At 43.6% G+C, this 24,210-nt stretch overlaps 2 protein-coding genes across 3 annotated transcripts in view; one reads left to right on the top strand and one right to left on the bottom strand.

Moving 5' to 3' along the window:
* The window catches only part of PROSER2 (proline and serine rich 2), a 24,207-nt gene extending 4,487 nt beyond the window's left edge, over positions 1–19,720 (bottom strand). Inside the window, exons 1-3 of one of the 2 annotated variants that reach the window (XM_032687162.1) lie at positions 19,627–19,720; positions 10,113–10,328; positions 116–371 (exon numbers count right to left, since the gene is read on the bottom strand). In XM_032687162.1, the coding sequence (XP_032543053.1) occupies positions 116–371; positions 10,113–10,247 (391 nt within the window). In that variant the 5' untranslated portion in view covers positions 10,248–10,328; positions 19,627–19,720. The remainder of the gene's footprint in view (positions 1–115; positions 372–10,112; positions 10,329–19,626) is intronic. The other variant, XM_032687163.1, reaches the window with a different exon arrangement.
* LOC116786783 lies at positions 11,637–24,210 on the top strand. The gene is made up of 3 exons (XM_032687752.1): positions 11,637–11,787; positions 19,856–20,216; positions 23,348–24,210. The coding sequence occupies exons 1-3, from the start codon at positions 11,637–11,639 to the stop codon at positions 23,580–23,582; spliced, it is 747 nt and encodes a 248-aa protein (XP_032543643.1). The 3' UTR covers positions 23,583–24,210.

Genomic DNA, 24,210 nt, shown 5'->3' with positions numbered 1-24,210 from the left:
CAAATTCATCCTGAGGTAGTAAGGAAGGTACAGAATTACTTTAGCTGTTTCCAATGAGAACTGGAATAGGTCAGGGATAGATCAAAGGGAAACCCACCCTTACAAGAAATACAACTACCTGGCTCTGTATCTCTGCTAGAAGGGCCTTCATGGTCACTACTCTCAGGTGTTGACTGCATTAAGTCGATGATATCTTCAGTCTCTGAGTGACTGGACACGTTTTCTTCTGTCGACCTTGGAGACTGGCAGTGGATGCCACTGTCACGTAGAGCCATCTCCTCCAAGTCATCTTCTAAGGCATCTATGGTTTCCTCAAAGAACATAAGAACATCCTGTTCCTCGTGAGTTAAGTATTTCAGACTCTCATCATCCTATGGGGGGAAAAAAAGAAAAAAACCAAACCAGAAAGATTAATGTCTTCCCAAAGAGGCATCGAGGCACTACAATGCAAGAGGACAAAAAAAAATATTAAAAAACCAAAAGAGCAGCAACTGGTATTATGTCCTTTAAAATACCCAATCAGTTTTGTGTCAGATTCAAGGGACAAGGCTTGGGGAGCAGCACTGGGGGGGAAAGGGTGCACTCAGGACACTCCAACAAATGGGCTGATTCCCACTTTGATGCAGTCCAAAATGGGATTGGCTTCTAGAGGCAGAGCTGGAGCTGAGAAGTGCCTCTACCACTACAAACCATGAGTTATCCAGAGTTATGTAGTAGATTACAAAGAAGTAATAGTAAGGAGGGAGAGGGTTTCTAAAGATATTACCTTTGAGTTATAGAAAGGAAAAATTAAGACTAAATATGAGGATGTGCTCCATGTGCTCCCTGGAAGTACAGTGCCTTGGGCTATTTTCTTTAGCAGGAAATGATCCTGTAGACCACAGAAGTGAGAAATAATCACCTGGATTATCCAGTCTTCATTTTCTCTGAGTCACTGCTCTTGATTAACTTGATTAACATAGTATCACTACGAGAAGCTGGGCAGCAGTGCCCTAACTCTATTCCCTCCACCCTGGGAAACACTCACTTTTCCAGAAGCTTGGAGATGACAAAGAATGATTAAGAAAAGCACTACATGAAGACAATGGATACAGGAAAGACATTTCCCAAGAGAACTGTGTAAGTTCTGGAATGCAAGTAAGTATTGTTGAAATGTAAGTGAGGTTTTCCCTTTTCTGGATTGAATTTCCCCCCTGCCAGGCATATACTGGAAACTTTACCATCAGTAACTTCACAAGAAGCACCAGCAAAGCAATACAAGACTTTGTATCCTTTCTCATCTCTACTTTTCAATTCTCCAAGGACACCTGATTGCATGTGCAGGCAAGGTAAAAAGGCTACTTCTCAATGGAGGGCTGGGAGAATTTAGGTAAATACATAAAGGTATGCAGTACAAATATCCAAGAGGAGCCACGTTCTTGCTAGGGCAGCACAACTTGCTTCAAACTCACCAAGCCTGTTCAGATCACCTTACAGTAGATTAGACTAAAAAAAACTGAGTGCAGCTCTACCTGTTAACTCCCTGCACAAACAAAGCTTTTATCCCCATCCTCAGCATTAAAAATAAGAAAAACGAACCTCTGTAGGAAAGTAACGCCTGCAGATGAAGAACTATAACGTGCTGCATTGTACCAGAATTTGTACCAAAACTGCAGCAAAACTGCTACAAAAGCTAGAATTTGGATGCCCTTTGCCAATGCCTATTTAAAGGGGATGAACTTCAAAGGCTGACGTATTCTGCAGCTCGCACCCACCACATGTCAGAGCTTTCAAAGGCCAAGGAAAGTTTTACAGCTGCACTTGAAAAGCAAGAGACAGACAAGCCTTCCTTTTTTTCTTTTTTTTTTTTTCCCCCTTAATGCATGTTGCAATCTCCTTCCTTCCCCACCCAAATACTCATAGGGCTGCTATGTCTAGTAGGCGAGAGAATGACAGGAAAGGAGCCCTTGTTAGGTAGGCCCAAGCTGGAGCTGAACAGGACTCCAAGAACCTTTTGTGGAGGGTGAGCTCATTGCAAGAGCCAGACTTCCACAGGCAAAGGAAAGAAGAGGGGGTTATGTTTAAGAAATTCCCAGTGGCAGCAGATCCAGAGCGTGTCACAGTACAGGAATTACTGCACCACACTGTGCATTTAAAAAAAAAAAAAACTGCTCCCACATGAGCTTAATTCACTTGATCAAGAGCTGAGCAAAACAGTATGTGAAGAGAAGCAAAGACTGCCAGAAGCCCTTCCTTCCATCCTTTTCTATGCTGCAAGACTGAGCACTTTTCCATGCCAGGCAAGATTTGCAGGAGAGCTCCACCTGACTTACCATCCTCACAGATCTTGCTGAAATGAGCAGCGTCCCTTTAGGTGAAGGATGTGAAATGAGTAACCACCCCTTTGGGAACACATCCGTAGTAAGTGGCACACCAAGCTGTGAAAGGCCAACGCCGTCTCTGTCAGCACTTCCATCTCTTCCCTCGTGCAGCTTCCCTTCAAGATGACCAATGGCACATTTCATCAGCAAAAAAGAGACACCAGCTCAGGAGAACAGGCAGTGTTAGGTCAGGTCGCTGTACTGAGGTGCAAGGCATCCAGTCTGGCTAGAAACTCCCTCGGGCAAGGCATGTTTCAGTTTGCCAGACAAGGAAACAATCCCATTTTAGACACACAGGCACAGTGAAAAAAACCTCCTCAAGCTGGTCAAACTGAAGGACCTCAGAGACGCAAAGCAAGCAGTGACTTGATTTACCACTGGTCTGAGAAAAGGGCTGTATTACAGAATTCCCACTTGTATTACTTGTATTATAGTGAAGCTTTCAGAGGGATGGGAGGAATTTTTTTTTGGTAGTTAACAGGTGCCAGTTTTAATTAAGGTTACCAAGTCTATTTGCAATTAGTTCATTTTTCATATATTCCAAGTACTGGAACAGTTAATATTCTTTCCAGGCTGGTTTTCCAGGCCTCCCTTCTCCTTGATGAATCTGGGTTTTTTTAGTAGCCAAAGAAAAGTCTTTTCAGCTACTTGAGTTATTCATCTCATACTTTCCATATACTCCCTACTCTTGATACACAAACACACCTTCCAGAACTAAATTTCACCTACACCTAACACTACAGACTTTAAAACTCCTGTCAAAAGACAGTCTAAATTTGAAACTTGAAAATTCTGCCTCAGCTTCAAATTAAATTAAATTAGGAGGATTAAAAAGATTGTTTGGACAGAAGAAATTTGGGATGCAAGCAGCTGAAATAGCTGAGTATGCTCAGCTGGCATTAATATTTTAGCTGTCTGTGCAGCCAAACATTTCCTGCTTACACCAAATAGGAAAGAGTCTGTTATGATAATGTCTGGTATAAAAGAGAAAAAAAAAGAAATAAGAAAGCAAGAGAAAATAAAAGAATAGGATCTGTTTCATAGAAAAGATCCCTTTCCTACCTGTCCAAAACAGTAACTTAATATCAGAGGCCCACAATTTTTGACATGCATTTGGAGAAATTTCAGAACATCAAATCTAGACCTATAATCCTAAAACCAGCACAGCTTTGACAGGAAGAGAATAGCACAGGAAATCCCAAGACAACTGCAGTGCTTAAAAAAAGAAAAACACCCCACTCTTCTGAGAACTGCTAAAGAACTAAACTTCAAATTAGCAAAATAACAGAACACCAGGTTCAACTGATTTATCAATCAGCTGGCAGCGCCAAAGAATTAACAGGCACAATTCCATGGGAGAGAAATGATTGGATGCTTCTCAAAAAACCAAAACAAAACAACAAAAAACATGAAGGGAGCAAACAATTGTAATATGCAGTAGAAAGGCTGATGTAGCACCACTTGGGCCACAGCCTGTTAATGACAAGGCAGTTCTACTTGTTAGAAAAAAGGGGTGCAAAGGAAAGCCCTGTGTGCAGGAACAGTATCAGAACAGGTCCAAAACACAGAAGGCAAGTACCTCTGACTAGATTTACAGAAAGGGGAGACAGAATGGATTACACTTGAGTTGGAAGCAAGTGCATTACAGATAACATGAACTATAATACAGGATCAGACCAAAAAGTCCTTTTAGCTCAGCATCCTTCAGCAGCCAGGGACACACAGCACAGGGCAGTGGGGCTGCAGGGGGAAGAGCATTGCTGTAGGTTGGATGGATTTATATTTTTCTCCCCTCCATCCTTCCAGTTTCCAGCAATGCATGGCTTAAGGACTTCCCAGATGCATCTGTGTACTTAATGAGCTTTTCTAGCACAAATTTGTCTTACTGTTTGAGCCCATGGAAATGACTGGCATTCACAGCATTCTGTGGCAGGGAGTTCCACACTGTAATTGTGTGCTGTGTCAAAAAGTGCTTCCTCTACAACCCACTAGCTGATGATTTTGATAATACCATTTCATTTGGTGAAGAAGACTATAATACTGAATGTTGTTTTCTTCAGTTTATGAGCATAATTGTACCCATGTGCTTCATAATAGGTAGCAAACCATATAATCAATAGGTCCTAAGTGAGGAAACAAATTATCTACCAGTATTTAAAAGACAAACTAGATGAACCAAAGTCATAAATTGACTAAATTACTTCTAACCTACTTTTAAAAAAGCAAGCTGAAGATCTGCTTAAACTCTGAAAGCATCTCTTTGATAAAGTTAGGCTGATCAGCTTGTAATTTCTTTTTCCCTTTAATTTCTATGTTAGAACAACATTCAGAAAAATGGGGAGAAATTTCAGGCAAAAGCCGCTACATAATTTTTGCAAAAATCAAATAACTTCACACCAATTTCACTTCTCCTGAGGTGGTTATTGACTTGGCTGACAGGTATAAGCACGAGATGTCATATACCCAGATTTTATGAAATGGCCTCAAAAATGCACTCCCAGATGAATAAGGAAGCTATGCTGAGATGAAGCTACTGCAAGGTACCTGTGTAATCTGTGATTCTCTCAGTTTAAGTGCCATAAAGAGGGAAAAAGGTGCCGTTCAGGTATGCAGAGCCCATCCTGGGATATATTAACCAGGGTGATGACATGACAGCACATCCTCAATGAGAACACAGAGTTCAGCTTCAGCTGCTGAACTTTGGAAAGGATGCAGCCAAGCTGGACTGGGTCCAAAGCAAAGCAAGGAGTGCTGAGAGTTTAGATGCACAGGATGGCTGAAATAATGGAGCATGTTTTATTTAAACAGGGAAGAATGAATGGGTGGTGGGCAGAGGCAGCCCTGTGTTTAATTTAATATATAAAAAGCTGACCACCCTTATCACAGACAACAAATTTTCCCTACATGCGCTGAAGGCGAGACAAGTGGAAGTTGGCTTTCACATGACAGAAACTCTAATCCAAGTATTCCAGGAAAAGTAGTAGAGCACAAAGAAACCACTTTGGAAGTTCAGGAATGCCTATCAGTGTGGGTTAAAGAGTAGACTTGCCCACCTGCTGAAATAACCTTTATCTACCAGATCCTGCTTTGAAGCAGAATGATGCAGTTCCTGCATAGAGCACAAATTGCCTTCAGGATCTATATTCTCACTAGCACATTTTACAGCAAGGTCATTCCTTGCTAGGAGTCAGGCTCTTATTTTTCCAAGGCATTCAGCTTCCAGGTCACACTAACATGAGTTTCAAGTGGATAAAGCACAGCATAGCTCTGTCCACACCCTGTAAGGAATGGGTTCCACCTGCCCCATTACAGCTGTATCCACACAACACATCAAATTCTTCTCATTTTTTGTGTATTGTTATTTGGCAAAGTACTTGGACATGCTGAAAGGTCTCATAGTACAGCAAACCCTGTAGAGTATCAGTGTCAAGAGGGAAAAACACGTTCCTTTTATGAAAGGCATCTTTCTCAGCACTTTCCCTTGAACATACATGAAGTGCATCTCAGCATGACAGGATTCTGCACACTCAAATTGTGAGAGAACAACGCAGCAGTGGGCTAACAGACACACAATCTGTCCTCTTCCAAAAGCCCTAAAACCACACTGGAATCCCTGGACCCCTTCAGAGAGGCTGGGACAAAGAGATAGTAACGTGGTGCACTTAGAAAGCCAGGTCTGGTGTATTTAAATTATCTGTACTGATCCAAAAAGGATAAAGGCCGTAACAACTAATTTTTAGGCTACAAGAGACATCATAACTACAAAATAACCAGGTCAGCCCTGAGTTAAATGCTGAGTGTGTGAAACAAGACACTGAACCAGCTCAGACTACTCAGAAGATACTTGTTCCTCATGTCTATGTAACCAACATTCAAAATGTCACCTGTACGATACAAGTGACAAACCAGCTCCAGTGACTGGGTACCAAGTCTTGTTAGAGCCACAGAGGAACCTCATCTGAAGAAATAACAAACAGAATAAGCAAACCATATTTTGGAATCATGGCCATCAGCCAGTTTAAGCCACTTGGTTAGTGACCAAGTGAAACAGTCACTTGACCAAACTGTGGAGGTCACCACTGCCCCAAAAAGAGTGGTGGTGGCACTGACTGAGGATCTGTCTAACTCAAAGGCGAAAATGAGATGAAATGAAAAACTCAAGAGTGTGACCATTGAGAATAATGAGAACTCACTATCCTTCAAGCCTATCACTCAGTAAGGCATGTCCAGATACAGAAAGTACTGAAGTAGCAGCAGCAGATCCAAGGCACTGACACAGCTTATTATTAGTGCAGTTCCAATTAGCACAGCTCCCTTCAGGCACGACCAGCACCTCTGCCATGATTTTCACAGGTAACACCATTGTCCCAGCATGTTATCCCCACCTAGAAACTAAAGTAGTTACTCATGGCTGAGAATAGATACCCAGTCCCATTACCAGAGGGAAGCACTGAAAGAGAAGGATTGGCTCTTAAGAAGTCAATCTGTGCCTATTCAGTCAATGGAACAAGACAAATTGCTTCAAAAAAAGCCAAGACCTAGTTTTACCCCTGAATTAAGTGTCCCTAAATTGCTGCAACTGTATTTCATGGCAAGTTAATTCTTATACCACATGTCAGGGAGTGTCATTCAAGAATGGGGTTTGGAAGCCAGAATTGCCAAGAACAGAGTGTTTTTGTTTACCCTCTCCCTTGGATAGTGCAACCAATTCCATGTACTGAGAAGGTACACTTCTCTCATGCTTTTGCCAAGCAGATGTATGGAAACCACCTTTGTCAGAAAGAAACCAGAACATACGTGCAAATTCATGTCCTCATGTATAACAGCCTTTATGGTTATAAACGTTGGTGTGAGATGAAAGTATCAAGGCAAACATTCCTCCCGTCTAAAAACAGTGTCCATCTGCTGTGTTAGATATGGCAGCATAAATCCAGATCCACACATCCATCATTTCTATGAAAATTATCCTGCAATCAAGGCAGGACATCAGCACCTTGTTTTTCATTTAAAAAAAAATAAATTTGGCTTGAAGGCCTGCAACTGCCTAAGGTCAGCTGAAAGCACCATGGCCTAGGTAAAAAAGCAGCTGAGAAATCCAGCAAAATTAAACTGATGTGACAACAGGGAAGAATCATGCAGACAGAATTTTAAGACCTTTTCAGCACATGGCAATTGATGTCCATGTCCTAGTCATTCCCAAACTGACAACCAGTTCCACAGCAAGCAATGCCAGCACAGACATGGGATGCACAGGATGCACAACCAGCCAAGAGCCAAACCAGCTCTGAGCAGTCAGTGTAGGCTCAGGCCAGTCCAAATGTTTGTCCCCATTATCTCATCTCTGGGTTTGTTTGACTTCCACAGATGCAATACAAAGGTTATATTTAGTGACTAATGCAGTTTGACACTGAGAAGAGCTTGGTTTTTTTATAATCAAGTAGGAAGAAACCCACAGCAGTACAGGCCTGACATAAGAAGCACTGCTACCCTGTTCCTTTCCAAGGCCATTACAAAAAAACAAACAAAACAAATCAAAGTCGACCCTGACCTTCCTTGCTGTGTCTCTAGGTGAACAGACCCAGGAAAGTGATAAATGAAGAGGCAGATAAGTCTGTAGTTGCTTCTGTTTCAGGGCTATGAAAGTCTGGTGTGCCTGAAAATACACCCCTTCCTTTCTCAGAATTGGTGTAGTAAGAAATTATTTGTCTACACAAAGTTATCTATCCCCCTCTTCTCATTAGGCCACCAGAACTTCTGCAAGTTCTGAACTTTTATAACAAAACTACAGAGGCAAGAAGTTAACGTCTCTGGGAGCATGTTCCAGCAATTAGGCAATATTTCCTTAACATTCAGTTCAACACAGACCCCTTTTCAAACTCAGAAACTGAAATTCTGCCTATATAGAAGAGAGTTTGCACTCCCCAACCTGTTATTCCACACATGCTAGCTGTCATCCTTTTTGGACATGCCACCTACTACACTGCTGGAAGAACAACCACAGAAGGGGACCTGTGGCACCAGAATTAACTTGTCAGTACAGCTCCACCTTCTTCATGCACAAACTCAAACAAGACAAACTAAAGGCTCCTGGAACAACTTCTGCTAACACACAGATCTGATGGGAATTGCCTAAATCTGCAGCCCACTTTTACTCCATCTATAAATTAGTGCATTACAGAGCAGGAAGAGATTCCAATTCCAGCTGATGCATCATCATATGGGTTATCACATGGCAAGATCCAGTTGGATTAAGGGAATCTACGTCATTTTCTGACACAGCAGACCCAGGATGAGACTGTACAAACAGACTGATTTATACACAGCATTGCTATTCAATACTGATTTTGTCAGATGTCCAGCCTCATGCCTGCTTCCTGCAGCTAAGAATAAACCCCATGGAAATATGATTGGCTACTAGTGTGATAACCTGGGAACCTAATGTTAGAGTAATGAACAAAATTAACTTGCAATTCTGCATAAAATGAAGTTATAATTCTTTAACAAAGTACCACTCACACTGTAATTCTCTAAGATTCAACCAGTTTTCATATAATAAACAACATACACTAACTACCCAAGTCCAAATGGTGTACTTGGCTCTTGACCTCCCCCACCCTGACCCTTCACAAATGTTTTCTAGAGCAGATCAGAAACAGTTAAGGAACTAAATTTCATAATACTTGTTTTGTGTTTTAACCAGCAACACAAGCTGAAGGATACAGCATCATATTAACAGAGCTGTATTTTCAGTAGAAACAACCAAGAGGGAACAGCTTTAGAGTTACCTCCAGCTGCCAAAAAGTTCACAAAGTAGCACAAAACCACTGAGCATTTCTGAGGTACATAGATAAACAGAGGTGCCAATTTGCCAACTTATTTTCTTCACTTACTCTTCTGCACAGAAAACCACTACATTAAAAGGCAGGGAGGGCAGAGGGAATGAGGTGGAAAGCCTAAATCCATGTTTAAGGCAAGACAGAGATTTAGATTTCCATTTAGGGAAGGTATGTTTACCAGAGTGCTCTTTCCTCAATTAAAAAGGGATGCTTTTCAAATGGTTAGGATGATAAAAAAAAAAAAAATCTGGAAGGAACCATACCTGCTTTCTAGGCTTAGCCTGTCACAGTACAAAGACTACTGTTGAGTTCAGTGCCTGATTCACCCTGCTAATTGGGAAAAATGCAGAAGTGCATCCTACTCCCTCAGTTACTCACACACAATTTAAATGGCCACACACTCATACTCACTGATGTGAAGACAGCTTTGTTTGTGGTGATGCATTTGTTACTCATCTAATTAAGGTGGAATAAGCCGAGACCTTTATTCACGAATGTCAACAAAGAGCTTAAGCAAAAAACAGTGTGTAGAACCAACACTATGCTCGAGTTCCTTTACAAGCTACTTAACAAAGCAAGGGCAGAGTTGTGCACCAAACTGTGCCCCAGTGAGGGTGATTACACCGAGCAGCCCAGTGTAATGCCTGCTCCTTACCATCATTCCCGGCTCTCAGGGAGGAAGGGCTGGAGAGGAGCACTCTCCAAGCTCTCAGAGACAATCAGACCAGAACAACAAGCTCTTTTAACAAAGTGCAGAAGTCATTTCTGGCCTTTGAGCTAAACAACCAAGACCACAAGCAACCACTCAGGACCAGAAACGGGAAAAATCACTCTTGATAAAACAAAAATCCTGTGATGTGAACAGAGCTTCTAATGTAATCTGTACCACCAAGCACAGGGCTCATTAAACACTTACCAAGGCAAGATTTCTGCACCTGGCTTGGCTGCCATGATTCTCCACACTGCCAGCCCTCTCCATGCTCCCATGTGCGTGCTCTGGAGAGATTTGGGATGCCATTTCAGGAGAATCCAAGAGGAGATTTCTAGGCATCACACTTCCTTGGCTTATCAGTCCCGATGTAGCACAGAAAGCCGTCAGCGTGTTACGTGGGGCTGGTGGCTTTGCTCATGTCTGGAAACAGAGAACAATGTGGTACATTTAAATCTGCTTGTTAAAATACTCAAAAAGGAACAGAAAACAAGTGGTAAAGAATGATCCCACACAAGTTAATAAAGGGCATATCTTTAATGCTCTGGAGCACATCTACCACTTATGGGCACCTTTTTAAAAAATGGTTTTATTCCAAAGGGTGACTTTGAAAAATCCACAGAAAGGAAAAAAAGGATAGAAAGAAAGGTTCTGTACCCCATCTGGTGTGCTTCCAAACCAGATGTATATAGGTAGCTACAAGCACGGACCCTGCATACATCTTTCTATAGATTCAGTTTGTGTTTTCCAGTCTGACACATCATTAACAGTAATAAAATCCCATTGGCTGAGACATCAACTGGCCCAGCTCAAGTAGCTTTATTAGCTTTTACACAAGAATTCTATTTATTGGATCACACAAGGGAAACAGAACCTGGTTCATTTCCTAAGACTGCTGCAGATAACTCACATGTTACTGAAGCAGCTCTATGCCACCTACATCTGGTGAAAGATCCACGAGCAGAACTTGGTGCCGCTTTTGCACCAACGTGTTACAAACTGCATTTTAAACCTTAAAGAGCTTTTATTTCACTCAGCCATGAAGAAACAGTACTTGTACATTTGGAAGACACTTACTGGAACAGACAAATGCACCAGCACTCACTGGAGCAAAAGCCCCCAGTTTTTTAAGCTATCCCAGTGCCCAGTTCTGTAATACTGCTCCGAATTGTTGTCATCTCCCAAAACACTCTGGCAGAACTTTTTCCTCTACTCTCAAGGACACAAAGACAAAAGTCGTCTCAGTGCACTAACAGCATGAAAAGGGGGTAAGCAAAAAGTAGAACCCAGCTCATTTCTCGCTCCAATACATTAAGACATCCTTTGCACCAAGAAATGGCCTTGTTTTTTAGCAATCCATCTTCTCCCCCGCCCTGCCTGTGACCCGTGAACAGCAGTGACACGTTCCTCAAAACAGCTGGTACCACGTTATACGCAGCCAGCTGGGAACTGGATACCATCACCCTGACACTGCACAATGAAATGAGATGGTCCTGCTTCCCAAGTGCTTCTCCCTTTATTATGGTTCGAGAGGCGACATGAGAAGCAGAGTCAAGCCTGCATTTCCAATTCAATCGGATTACTCCTCCTGGCTCCCCACCGCTGTGGGCTGAGGGCTGGGAAACCAGAGCCTTCTGGTAAGCTGATTAGTGTTTCATAGCAGTGAGATAACATCTGCCAATAGTGAGCAACAATTCCATCCCGCTGATCGCCTCCTCCCAGGAGAGGGCTATGACATTACCAGAGGTGCGTCGCCTACGCCGCAGCACCAACGTGTGTCCTGTGGGAAAGCTCCCACACAATGTAGCTGGGCTGCAGTCCAGCGAGTCTTGGAAGCACAGCCACAATCCAGAGCGCTGGATTGCCACAACAAAAGTATCGGGTAGCCTTTCTTAGGAACATTAGGTCTAATGATCAAGAGTTAGCCGTGCTTTTGCACAAAAGCAACATTCTTCCTTCCCTCTATTAATAACATCAGCTATAAATAGATACAAAGCACCCTCATGATGGGCTTTAAGTGATGACACAGAGGTAGAAACACGCTCGTGGTCCTGGTTTTCAGACCTGCAGGACAGACAGACACGGGAGCACTGAGGCAGCTGCTGCACCTCTGGCTGCTGCATACCCAGGCAGAAGGATAAATGGGAAAAGAGCAGCCCAAGCCTAGAACACATTCTGCAACAGCAGCTCCATCTACAACAAACCCTGTGGTGCTGAACAGGCACACACAAACACACCCACACAAGAAAATACGTCATTTTTAGAAGCCAACATTATCAGTGAAAATCCTGACCCCTCTGAAATCCTACACAAACACACACAAATATATATAATTTTTAGAAGGGAAGACTATCAGAAGAAATCTAGACACCTCTGAAATTCACAGAAAACTCCCACTGACTTCAGATTTCATCCTATGACTTTCAAGGTGATGTTCAGATGGAAAAGGAGCAAGTACTCCTACTGACATCCATCATAAGGCAAACATTATTTATTTCTCATCAGCACTTTTAAGCTGCAGCACCCATTTTTATCCAAGTGTCCCCCATATAACCTGAACATACCATGTTTGTTCAGTCCCTCAGTGATGTGTTATGGACTACTAGATTTCTAGATTTATACTCAAAACTGTGAACATTTTATAGACCACATTATGAGGTCATAGCTGCAGATTACAATAGATATCATAGAGAAGATCCACATTTAAAGACTAACCACATGAAGATATTAATCCAAGTTACTAAGAAACCAGTCAACAGGCCCAAACTTTGAGGGAGAAGTATTTAAGAGTATTGTTCTTTTTCCACAGCAAGACCTTGTATAACCAGGACGGAGTTTCATGCTGGGCTATCTGCATCCAGGACAGCAGGAACACCCACGTTCAGTAATAATAAACTTTAAAGTCACAAGTTCTAAATAACAACGAAAAACTCTGCTCCCAGCAAGCTCCCCTTATTCATCCTGGAGCTCCAGCTCAGATGTTTCATGAAGCTCCTGAACAATGACTAAAGGCAGGGAGAGCGACTGGTTCAGAGAGCTGCCCACACAAGAGCCAGTATTGGGAACTACAGCACCAGCCCTGCTTTTGTGTTGGAAGCTGTGGCTTCTTTGGGGGTTTTACTCATTTCAGAAGAGCTTGGGAGCAGTGCAATAGCCCATGAGCCTGCAGAAAGGGTGTGGGGGAAGAGCTTTTTTCCTTTTTATCTCTCACATCATCTTCAACACTTCAAGGGTACATGTCATTAAGATCATAACCCATTCATGTACGTTATTTCTTCTTCCCTTCCCATTTTTTTTTTTGTGCTTTAAGAAACTCCTACACCTTTGTACACTGTCTAGCACAGCTCAAGCTGACGTGAGGCTGACTGGCATTGCTGCAATGCATACAGCATTTGCTTTACAGACAAATTCCCCTCCTAACCATTCCTAACACTGAAGTCCCTTCACCCTTTCTATGTCCCCTGTTATTATGTGAACGACTTTATATATTTAAGATAGAAACAGTCAAGAATCTAATGATTTTCCAGACCCCACTGCCTGTTTCAGTAGGATTGCCAAGGTAACAAGAAAGGGTTCAAAACTAAGGTAGCTGTGCTCAGAGAGAGCAGGAACAGCAGGATGACAGGCGGCTGTTCCTCCTGACCTTCGGAGATGCATTAAATATGAAAGCTGGTCGCAATGGGATTTGTTGTTCAGTCATTGTAGTGGGGATTTTTTTAGCTTGGTTTAAGAGATGTGTGCCTGTACCACTGGGGATTAATAATAAAAAAATACCAGACCGTGACAGGAGTGCAGAAGTGTGACAGGAACAATGCTATTTGGAGAGATGATCCCAAATATTAAACCAAAAAGCTATCTTAGGGCAGATGTGATTTTATCAGCCGAAGTAATCACTTCTTGCTTACACTGGAGGTAGCCTTCATGAGATATTTAAAACAATAAGTCACATATCATGCATGTTTGTCAGAGGATATCAGGAGGAAATTGAAAGATTCTGAAGTTAGCACTGAATTTCACCTCCAAAGATTTAATTTTGCTTTGACACAGGCACATAATTCAAACAGAATGTATTAAGTTGCCATCAAAGATAAGGTGAGGTCTGTCCTTCCAAAAAGGATATTTTTATAGTTTTGCTGACTAAGATCACTCCTTTGCTGAAGCTCACTGTTAGCATTTACAAGGGACTGTTTCTATAGTAGCAGGAGATTGAAAAAATTGTTTATTAACTATCCTGTTTGAAGACGAGCTTCACAGGCAAAGAGATGAATCCCACAAAAGTGCAAGACATTTAGATGCTAAAAAAAAAAATCAACTGCTACATAAGCCAAGAGCCAGCAGAGAGCATCATGCCATTAACTGCAAAATAGATTTAAGGTGAGTTGACAAAATTTACAAAATTATCATACATTTTTAAAAGGGCACAAGACTAGTCTGTCCCCTTCACCATACACACAATTTCTAGAACACTCTTTGCATGAAATGTTTCTCAAGATAGATTTCTAAGCCTCAACCATACTCTGAGCATCACATACACCTTGCCTGTTCTTAAGCAGTTGTTCCTCAGTGATACAACTGAAATAGAGGAACTGGTCACTGAACTTCAAGGTTGGTTTGATGTGTCAGCTGTAAACAGACACAGCAATGCCACACTCAGCTCTGTGCACACTGTCACTCATCTTGCACTCTGAGGTGGTGGTGGAGTTTGGAGAGTTAAGCATCTGGAAAAAACATCTGGAAATACTCTGTGGTCATCTGATGTGTTAACATGGGATGTTTATAAAACTGATGGTACAGGGCCAGACTAGAGACCTGTATCTCTATCAGCCTCTGACAGTTGGCAGCAGAGCACGTAAAACAAGGCAAAGGAGAGCAGGAATTCATTCAGATTCCTGCGTGTTGTGGCCAGGAGACCACAGGGCTTCCCAAAACAGGCCAGGTATTTGTGTCGAATAACCTCATGAATTTTTCCTTGTATTAAGTGCTCCTGCAACATACCTTTGAACCTGCTGTACAAGACCAGGGCTAAACAAAACCAGCTGGTCCACGACATGTCTTCACTGAGCCACTGCTGTTCCAAACTCCTCAAAACTAACTGATGGTTAGTTATAGTTATGGTGGACACATTTCCTCCTTCAGAGCTATCAGCAACTGAATTCCTCCTACCTTCCTCAGTATATGAAATACAGAGTAAATCCTTGAGCTGTAGAGGTGACCCACGTCCTACTCTCGTGATATATAATATTTAAGCTTTCCAGCAGAAGAACAGACTAAGCAACTGCCTACAAAGGCCAAACCTTGCAAACTCCAGGAGCACAAAGGATGGCCAAAGAGGTTTTGCTGAGCACATGAAACCCAGAATCAGACAGTAAATTTGTTCCTATAGAAAGAGTCAAAACAACACTTAAGTAACAACTGACATCACTTGATGTTTAGGAACCAGGGTTGTCCAACATGGTTAAATTCTGACTTTTCTTCTCCATATCATAAGTGTGGAAGCTTATGAAAATGTGCTGTTTTACTATGATTCACATTTTATCTCCTCATGAAAAATCCTATCTGCCTGAAGCAGTCATGGCCATTTAACATCCAGTAACCAGGAAATGTTCCTGCCCTTGTTTAGAGAGGGAATGCCATTACAGCATGGTCAGACAAACAGAAATGCTGACCATTAATAAAAAAAAGAAAAAAAAAATACACACACACAGACTATGACAGTATGGTCCTCTAAATGAAAGCCAGGCCAACAGCACTTTTATAGACACTTCCTTAGACATCAGTGCTGATTGATATTTTCAGAATAGGTGACAAGTAAGATGGAAAAACGTTTAGTCAAGTATGAACTCAAGGTGCTCTCATGGTAGCCCGTGACAAGGCATGCAAATGCTTCCAGAGGAATTAGAGTGATAACAACCACATAAGACTCCCAGAATTCAATGCATGCAACACTGATATTTTGTTTTAAACTTTCTGGTTTCTGTGGTGCTCTTGTGACAATTCAAACTTTCCTCTTCGGGCTGGAGAGCTACAAAATCCGTTAGTTTTAAAGCTAAAAAACAAAGATTCTCTCAGTCCTCTAAATCTGGAAGCTGGAGCCTCAAGAAACACACTGAATGTCATTCATAAAACTTGCACTAGAATTTGTGAGAGCTGCCAACAGTGAAATAATTAATCCTGTGTACACAGGTTTTTAAAAGAACTAGATGGGCAAGGCACCAATTCAGTAAAACTTAAATCTGTCTGACTTCACTGGGACATTTCATCACACGCTTAAATGGTTCAGAGAATTGGATCTCAAATTAGTAGCAACCACTTAAAAAGAAAGGAAACGATCACAAAACAACATTTTCATTGCCCAAGTAATAATTCAATTACTTCACTGAATTCTCCAAATCATGCTTTGCTCAGAAACAATGCCTAAGGTCACACCTTTGACCACCTTAATCCAAGCCTCAAGATATCAGAAAAAGAGGATTCCATACCATGCTGCATTCTTAACTGGTCTTTCTAGATTTTCAAGAACAGCTTTTTTACTTTTTTTGAAACCCTATATTTTAGAAACTTTGTTACCTGCTGAAGACAACCAAGCCATCACAAGGGCCTAGATCATCAGTACTTCATCCTTCTCTCTGCAGCGTTTGGGAAACGCTGCTTCTTTTAAAGCAGACAGTGGAATACCAGTGCAGGATTTGATGATGCTAAGAGTGCTGGTCCACCCTCAAGACAATTCATCTGGGGAAAAAAAGCAACTGTGAAGCATGTTTTCACATGTCTTTGCCTTTTCCCTTGCAAGTAAACTCTGTTCTCAGTTTACTACATCCCCACAGCTTCACTGAATCCTGTTGCCCAAAGCAAAGGCCAGTGGCAAAGGTTCATATACAGCATTGTGGATTAAACCACCAAAGATCCCTGAAGTGCTCACATTTCCCACACCAACAGAATCCCTTCCTGCCCCAAGCAGAAATAAAACTACAGCCAGTGACAAGTAGTTACCTTTCCTCAGATTAAGGTCTGACCCAAGGACAACCCTAAGGCTCTCACTGGTCCTCTCCAGCTGAGATTTGATGACCAGTAGCTGCTCAGTGGGAGAACTGCATGTGATACCCAGAGCTCTCTAGTCCAGGATCGTGCGGGGCTTTAAACACATCCAGGTGATGGCTGAGCTCTCCTCCGACTTCAAATGCCCTTATGCAAATTTCAACAAGGAAAGCGTCCCATTCTTTTAAAGTTACTCCTTTCAAATCTCCCCTGTTAACATCAGGGTGGTGCTATCTGTGACAGCCAACACTTTAGAGACATCAAGTGTACATAAACAATTTCAGGCAGAGACGCCTCTGTAATTAGCCAACTTCTGTCTTGCTACAGGTGCAGCATCGCTGGGGTTTAGGGTTTCATTATGTAACTACTGCTACAGTCATAGCAATGGTGAGCCAAATCCTGTTTTACAGAGCATTTAAGACAGCAAGATAATTTTCAGCCCCAGTATGGCTGTGTCACTGTCACAGCTGGATTTCAGGCTGCTTTCTTATGTTTCTTTTCGTGACTGCTGTGCTGCTATAAGAAGGAAGGCAGACGTCATCTGAAGCACAAAGCAGAGGTGTTTACTTTAAAAATCAACTAATGTATGGACATTTCATTCCTATGTAAGTACATAAAGGTCTGCCTGCCCAAAATAAACAGAGCTGAAAAAAGCACTGGCAAAACAGAGCAGTAAAGTCTTGCCCTGGACTTTACTTGGTACAGGTTTAATCCATGCACACCCAATTGAAAAGGATATATTTAAGCAGTTAGTTATACTGGAAATTAAAATTACTTGCTTTTATTTTTTTAATTAAAAAAAAAAAAAACAGAGGAGGGAGGACTTGCTAACAGTAACAGCCTGTCTAGCTGGCTTTGAAAGCCACATTCATATGCTCATTTATTTTCATGCTCCAGTATTTTAGAAGGTCAGTCAGCCTGAGACTTGTCAACTGCTCAGGAGTTAAGTTGTTCCAGTTACTATATCCAACCGGCAACCCCTCTGCCAACATTCTTGGTTAATATTTCTCTCGGAGGCACGCAGAAAAAAAACCAGCTATGACTAGCAGAGGAGAGGAGTTTTACTACTGACAAAACAGAGACACAATATAGAATCTCCCTGTTCCTTTCCAATGCCAGGCATTACTGCACTTCTAGTCATGAAACTTCATTTTACTCATTCACTTTCCGTAGCAAAACCCCCAAACAAATCCTTGATAAGAAAGACACTGCTGGAAAATCCATTCCATTTCTGAGAAATAATTAATATCTTCGCTTCCTGGAAATCCAAGCGAGCAACACTTTTCCCCCCCTTTTACTGTTTAAACACCAGCTCCCCCCTTATACAACAGTAATTACTGCAAAGGAAGGAGAAAAACCACAATCATTCTTTAAAGTAGTACCTGTACAAGGAAGTCCATCTGCAATGCTGCATTAGTCAAGGATCTGTGGCAAAGTCTTAAAATAAGACCTTTTTATTAGCCTAAGCCAGAAATTGCAAAAGCTTTTAAAGCTAAGACTTAAGCTTAAGGGTTTGGAAAAAAGTCTTTTCCTTCTATGCCTTTCATAAAAGGAAGGGGAAAGGAAATAGCTATTACATATCTGATACTTGTTATGGTTTAAAGTACTTGCAAAATCTTCGGAAAGATAAGACAGCCTCCCCCAAATCTCTTTCCCATTTCATCTGCATGCTTGTTACCGCAGGAATCATCTCCTGCTACACCCATGCACAGGACCAAGCACAACAGAGCTCCACTTCCAGCAACCTCCTCTCGCTGCCACACTAAAACAAAAACTATTCAGGAAACATGCCCTTGAGATCCTGGATTACTGAAAATCCCGAGAGTGTTTTTAAGGCTGTGCTTTCTCTTTGCACGTACTAGACCTCGCCCGAACCACCTAAGATTAAGATCTTAAGGAGCACCAGCCATCTCATGCTTACCACCTCCAGACGGAAAAAGCACCTGACGGGGGAAGGGAGGGGGAAAAAAAAAGTATTTTGAACTAGAATCTGCTACTGTTTACACCAACATCTTTTCCAGTGGTAACGTGTAATTCCAGAGAGTCAGAAAGCCAAGAGGAGGCACAAGGCAGGTGCTTCCCATCACTCTCAGTCCGTCAGGTACACCACACATCCAAAGTTTAACAGCGAACGGGTACAAAACCTTTACTTAAACATATTTTCTTTAAGCTGCCAATTAGCACAAGCAAATTGTTTTTAAGTTATCACAGGGAAGAACAAGAAACCCGTGGCGGGGGGTTGGGAGAGGGGGAATTCTGAACAGCTCAGCGGTGGGAAACCAAGCCTCACACAGAGCAGGGCAGCAGTTCGCTGAACCAAAACTAACCCAAGCCCAAAGCTGCTCTCCGGGGCTGTCGCCGGTCCCGCCCAGAGCCCGCACGGAGCAGCGCACGGAGCACCCGCCGCTGCTCTGGGAACAGGAGGGAAGGATAATTAAAAATCCATTAGTGAGTAATAAGAGCGACGCCGGACCATTCCCCAGTCGCGGGCTAACAGGGGCGCGGAGCTCCGCGGCCTCCCGCCGAGGGGACACCGAGCCGGGGGCAGGCGGAGCGGGGAGAGATCGCCAGCGGATCCCAGTCCCGAGGGGAGACAAGCGCGGGAGCCGGGGACGGGAGGGAAGATCCGCTGAGCCGGGGGCTCCGGCGGGGCGAGGGGAGCTCCCTGAGGGGGGGCGGCACTCACCGGCGGCGGGGCCCGCGCCGCTCCCGGCGAAGGGCGGGCAGGTGCCGGGGCTCGGCCGAGCAGCCGCCCCGCTCTCCTGCGCACTGCGCCGGCCGCCACCCGCGGCGGGCGGATAAAGCGGCCGGGCGGTGCCTCAGCCCGGCCCGGGGTGGGAGCGGCGCCCGCCGGGGCCCCGCCTCGCCCGGGCGGCCCCGCCGCCTTTGTCCCGGCGCTCGGGGCAGGGCGTGAGGGAGCGATTCCGCCCTCCGGAGGGGGCGGCGGGCGCTGCGCGGCGTGAGGGGCTGCGCTGCCACAGCACCCTCAGAGCGCTGCCCGAGGGGACCCTGGTGTCTGACAGATACGGAGGCGATCAGGGCTCTGGAGCATCTCTCTTACGAGGAGAGGCTGGGGGAGCTCGGCCTGATCGGCCTCGAGAAGAGGCGACTGAGAGACCTCATTAATGTATATAAGTATGTAAAGGGTGGGTGGCAAGAGGATGGATCCAGGCTCTGCTTGTTGGTGCCCAGCCCAGCCAGTAGATCAACAGGCAACTGGCAGAAACTGATGCCCAGAAAGTTCCACCTGAACATGATGAAGAACTTCTTTATTGTGTAAGTGACAGTGCACTGGAACAGGTTGCCCAGGGAGGGTGTGGAGTCTCCCTCACTGCAGATATTCCAGAACCGTCTGGTCACAGTCCTGTGCTATGTGCTCTGGAATGATCCTTCTTGAGGTTGAACCACATGACCCACTGTGCTCCTTTCCAGCCTGACGCATTCTGTGATTCTTTGCCCCCCTGTGAAGGAGGAGAGCTGGGTGCCGTGGTGGGCACAGTCGGGGGGACAGTGGCACCTTTGGCTCCCTCAGAGAACCCTGAGGTAAAACCCTGCCCAGCCCCAGTCATGCCCAGAAAAGTTGTTGCTGTTCCATCCCTGGAAGTGTTCAAGGCCAGGTTGGACGGGGCTTGGAGCAACCTGGTCTAGTGGAAGGTGTCCCTGCCCGTGGCAGGGGGGTTGGAATGAGATGAACTTCAAGGTCCCCTTCCAACCCAAACCATTTTATGATTCTATGAGGATAAATTGTGTTGGAGCTGGTGTCTGAGGCATTTGTCCCTCTGCTAAGGGAAGCTACTGGGAAATGGTGAGGGTAAGAGATGGTAGAAAATGACTGTCCCAACCATCTGAGGCTGTGTCCTCAATGGGAAAAAGAGGTTTGTGTGCCTTGTTAATCTGTGCCGCCCATATATTTAACAGCTCAATAACAAATATCACCTATTTGTACTCTTATTTATTGCTAATATATCGTCATACTCTCAGGTATTTATCAGGTGATGGTGTTCTCTCCCTCCTTCATTGTGCAAGGCCCTAGCAGCCATCAAATTAACAGTTTGACTTATGCTCTTAAAATTTCAAGCTGCTTTCAGAAATCATTGTTTTTTATCCATGCTGTTGTGGCTGAAATATTCCTCGAGAAGGAAGTACCTCAAAGTATGTAAGATGGAGATATTTCAAAAAGATGTGATTCTACCCAAAATAAATGGCCTAACAGGACTGGGAAGAGAGAGCAGTGCAATGTGGGTCAGTGAGAACGGGACAAGATTAGACTACCCTCAATCTGTAGCTTTCTCTTAAGAGTTCTCCAGAGATACAGGAGCAGTGTCCAGGAGGAAAGTGAATGACTGAGATTCCAAAAAGAGACTTACCTTGGGTAATTTTTGGTTATGTTAAAGCTGATGTCTAATCTTAGCTGTTTGGTCATAGTGCAGCCAAGAGAGAGAGGTTATTTCCACCGGCTTAAGAGAGGTTGGACAAATCATGTTGTGAGGAAACACGTCTCCAGTGGCTGTAGAGTGGTGAAGCCTGACCAGTGTTTTACATGTCTCTCTGGACTGGAGGGCCAGTTTAGAGCTTGCTAATGTTAGCCTAAATGAATCCCACCTTTATCTTTTATTCTTGTCTCTGCCAACAACTTGGTACAGGATCATATGACTGTCCCATGTAACACCTGTCACACAACAGCACGGGACAGGAAGGTGCCTTATTTCATCAAGGAGCAAAATGGGAGTGGTATCTACTGTATATAGATAGCATGGACACCCTGGTTAAGGACAACTGTTCTGGAAACATTTAATTGAAGAATATACTTAAAGGCAAGCAGGTACTTTACTGATTTCCAGTGTGGAAACATCAATACACAGATGCAAAGGGCTTTGAGATTCAACAGTGTAGAATGTTAGATAACTTCAGTGTATTATTTTTACAATGTGTTATATGCTAACTCACCCTGCCTGAGCTACAGCTCTCCTTGCTAAGTAGGACATCACCTTGAGGAAGATACTAGACTTCTAGGGTTTTGTCAGCTCTACAGTGTTATTTTCTTTATTTCTTCATTTGCTCTCATCACCTTGTAATATCAGGTGTAGTCCCCCATTAAAAATGTGCTCTGTTGACATTTTTCTCCCCCAGGTGCGTCCAAAAGAGTTTTTTGTCCTTTTGATCATCAATTGTGTGGTTTTTTTTCTTCTTTCCTCGTTCCTCAACATTTCTGATAATCCCAGTACTGACTTTATTCTAGGAGAGCAACTGTGTGTTGACACATTCTGTCCTGAAGGTGGGGAAATTTATGGAGCACAGTTCCAAGTAGACAGCCCATTACTATGTATTATAGAGAACTTGCCTCCTCTGCTCTGTGAAAACTCGTTATACCAGTTTAAAAATATGTGAGGTATGCATCTCCTTCCCCTAACATTAATCATTAATTAACATGTGATACTGACATTTCTGGTTGCCACTTAATGTAGCAAAACAGTATTTTGTGTGTGTTTCCAGTTTCTTCTATCTCACTCCAACATCAGCGGAGTCTGACACATCCAGCTGTCAGTGTCAGCACAGTCCTGCCTGTGGGAAGCCCATTCTGCAGCCCCTCTGGAAATGCTGCCCAATCCAGAGCCACGAGAACAGGCCCGTGTTTGCAAAACTCCTCTTGCCAATCTGACTCCTTTCCCTTGTGTTACAGGCCAAAATTCAAGTTTCTTCTCACAGAATGTGCTTATTGTATTTACTACTGCAAATAGCTGAGAATAGACACATTGAACTAAGCAACTGCGATCAAAGAGGATCTTATTCACCTGGTTTGGACTTCGCGAATAGTTTTCATTTTGGATCTGTCTTTTTTTTTTTTTTTTTTCTCTGTATGTGGCCTGGGTTTGGTAAGAATTGGTAGAACTGAGAACTCAGAAAGAAAACACAGACTGACGGAAAGCTATCTGTTATTGACTTGCCTTTCAGTAGGCTTTGAAAGCCCCACAGTTAAAATTCAGTGCCCCTCGTGCAAGGGCAGTGTGTGTAAAGTAAAAGGATAATCCTGTTTTAGAAAGCTGGTAGTTTACAGCTTGAACACAAAGCAACAGACAGACAAAATAGGTAATAAATATGCACTGAGATATGAGATAACCATGAAAGAAACAGGGTTTAGTCACAGTGAAGGTTGGGTTACATTACAGTCATTGTGGTTGTCTTAGTGTTGTGATAAACACGGTGTTATCACGACTTGTTATTTGGATAAGAGTGGCCATAGGAAACCTCCAGACAAGACTGTGGCTTGTTGCACAAAGTCCTGTTCCAACAGCAGGTAGTGCACAGTCACTGTTATTGTTTGCAGCCAGTAATCCCACACGAGATGTGCTTCATGACTGATTCAGACACCTTTTCCTTGTGATTGACCGTGTCCTTTTTTTTGGCAGGGCACTCACAGCCAGAGCCAAAGGGAGGCTTTGGTGTCACAGCACTCCTTGCTTTTCAGTGCCCAGCTGGCAGAAGGAATTTCCAAGCAGCGCGATAAACTTACAGGAACCAAAACTTTGGGGTTTGCCTGTGACTCAGCAGCAGGCAGATATCCCAGCCCAGATGTCACTGCTGCCTCTCTCGTGCCAACTCAGTGGCTTTTATTTTGTGGCCATTCAGGTTTGTGTAGATTAAAACAAACAAGGCAAGATTGAAAGCTCCCTCCCCGAGTTTGCTGGTGACACTAAACTGGGCGGTGAGGTGGATGTGTCAGAAGTGACAGCCTCCTTACAGAGACACCTGGATGGGCTGGAATAGTGGGATACCGAGAACTGTATGAAGTTTAACGCAGACAAATGCAAGGTCCTGCTTCTGGGACAACATAACCCAATAACCCATTAGGGGCCAGGCCACACTTGGAGTACTGTGTTCAGTCCTGGTCTCTGCCATTCAGGTAAGGCACAGACAGACTGGAGAGGGTCCAGAGGAGGGCCACCAAAATCATCAAAGGTCTGGAGAATCTGCTCTCTGAGGAAAGACAGAGGAGTTAAGTCTGTTCTCCCTGTAGAAGACTTTGGGGGGACCCTCATCCCAGCATTCCAGTATTTAAAGGGCTGCTGTAAAGAGGGTGGATGCTCTGTCTTCACAAGGAGCCACATGGAGTAGGCAAGTGGCAATGGGTACAAGTTGCTCCAGGAGAAGTTTCATCTTTATGTAAGAAACACATTTTTTATGATGAGAACAGTCACTCACTGGAACGACCTTCCAGGGAACTGGGTAGAGCTGGAGGTTTTCAAGGTGTGACTGGGCAGGGTGCTGGATA

This window comes from Chiroxiphia lanceolata, chromosome 5 (genome assembly GCF_009829145.1).
Source record: "Chiroxiphia lanceolata isolate bChiLan1 chromosome 5, bChiLan1.pri, whole genome shotgun sequence".
Classification (NCBI taxonomy): Eukaryota; Metazoa; Chordata; class Aves; order Passeriformes; family Pipridae; genus Chiroxiphia; species Chiroxiphia lanceolata.
The sequence above is the reverse complement of the archived record's forward strand: the minus strand, read 5'-3'. Positions and strand labels throughout refer to the sequence as shown.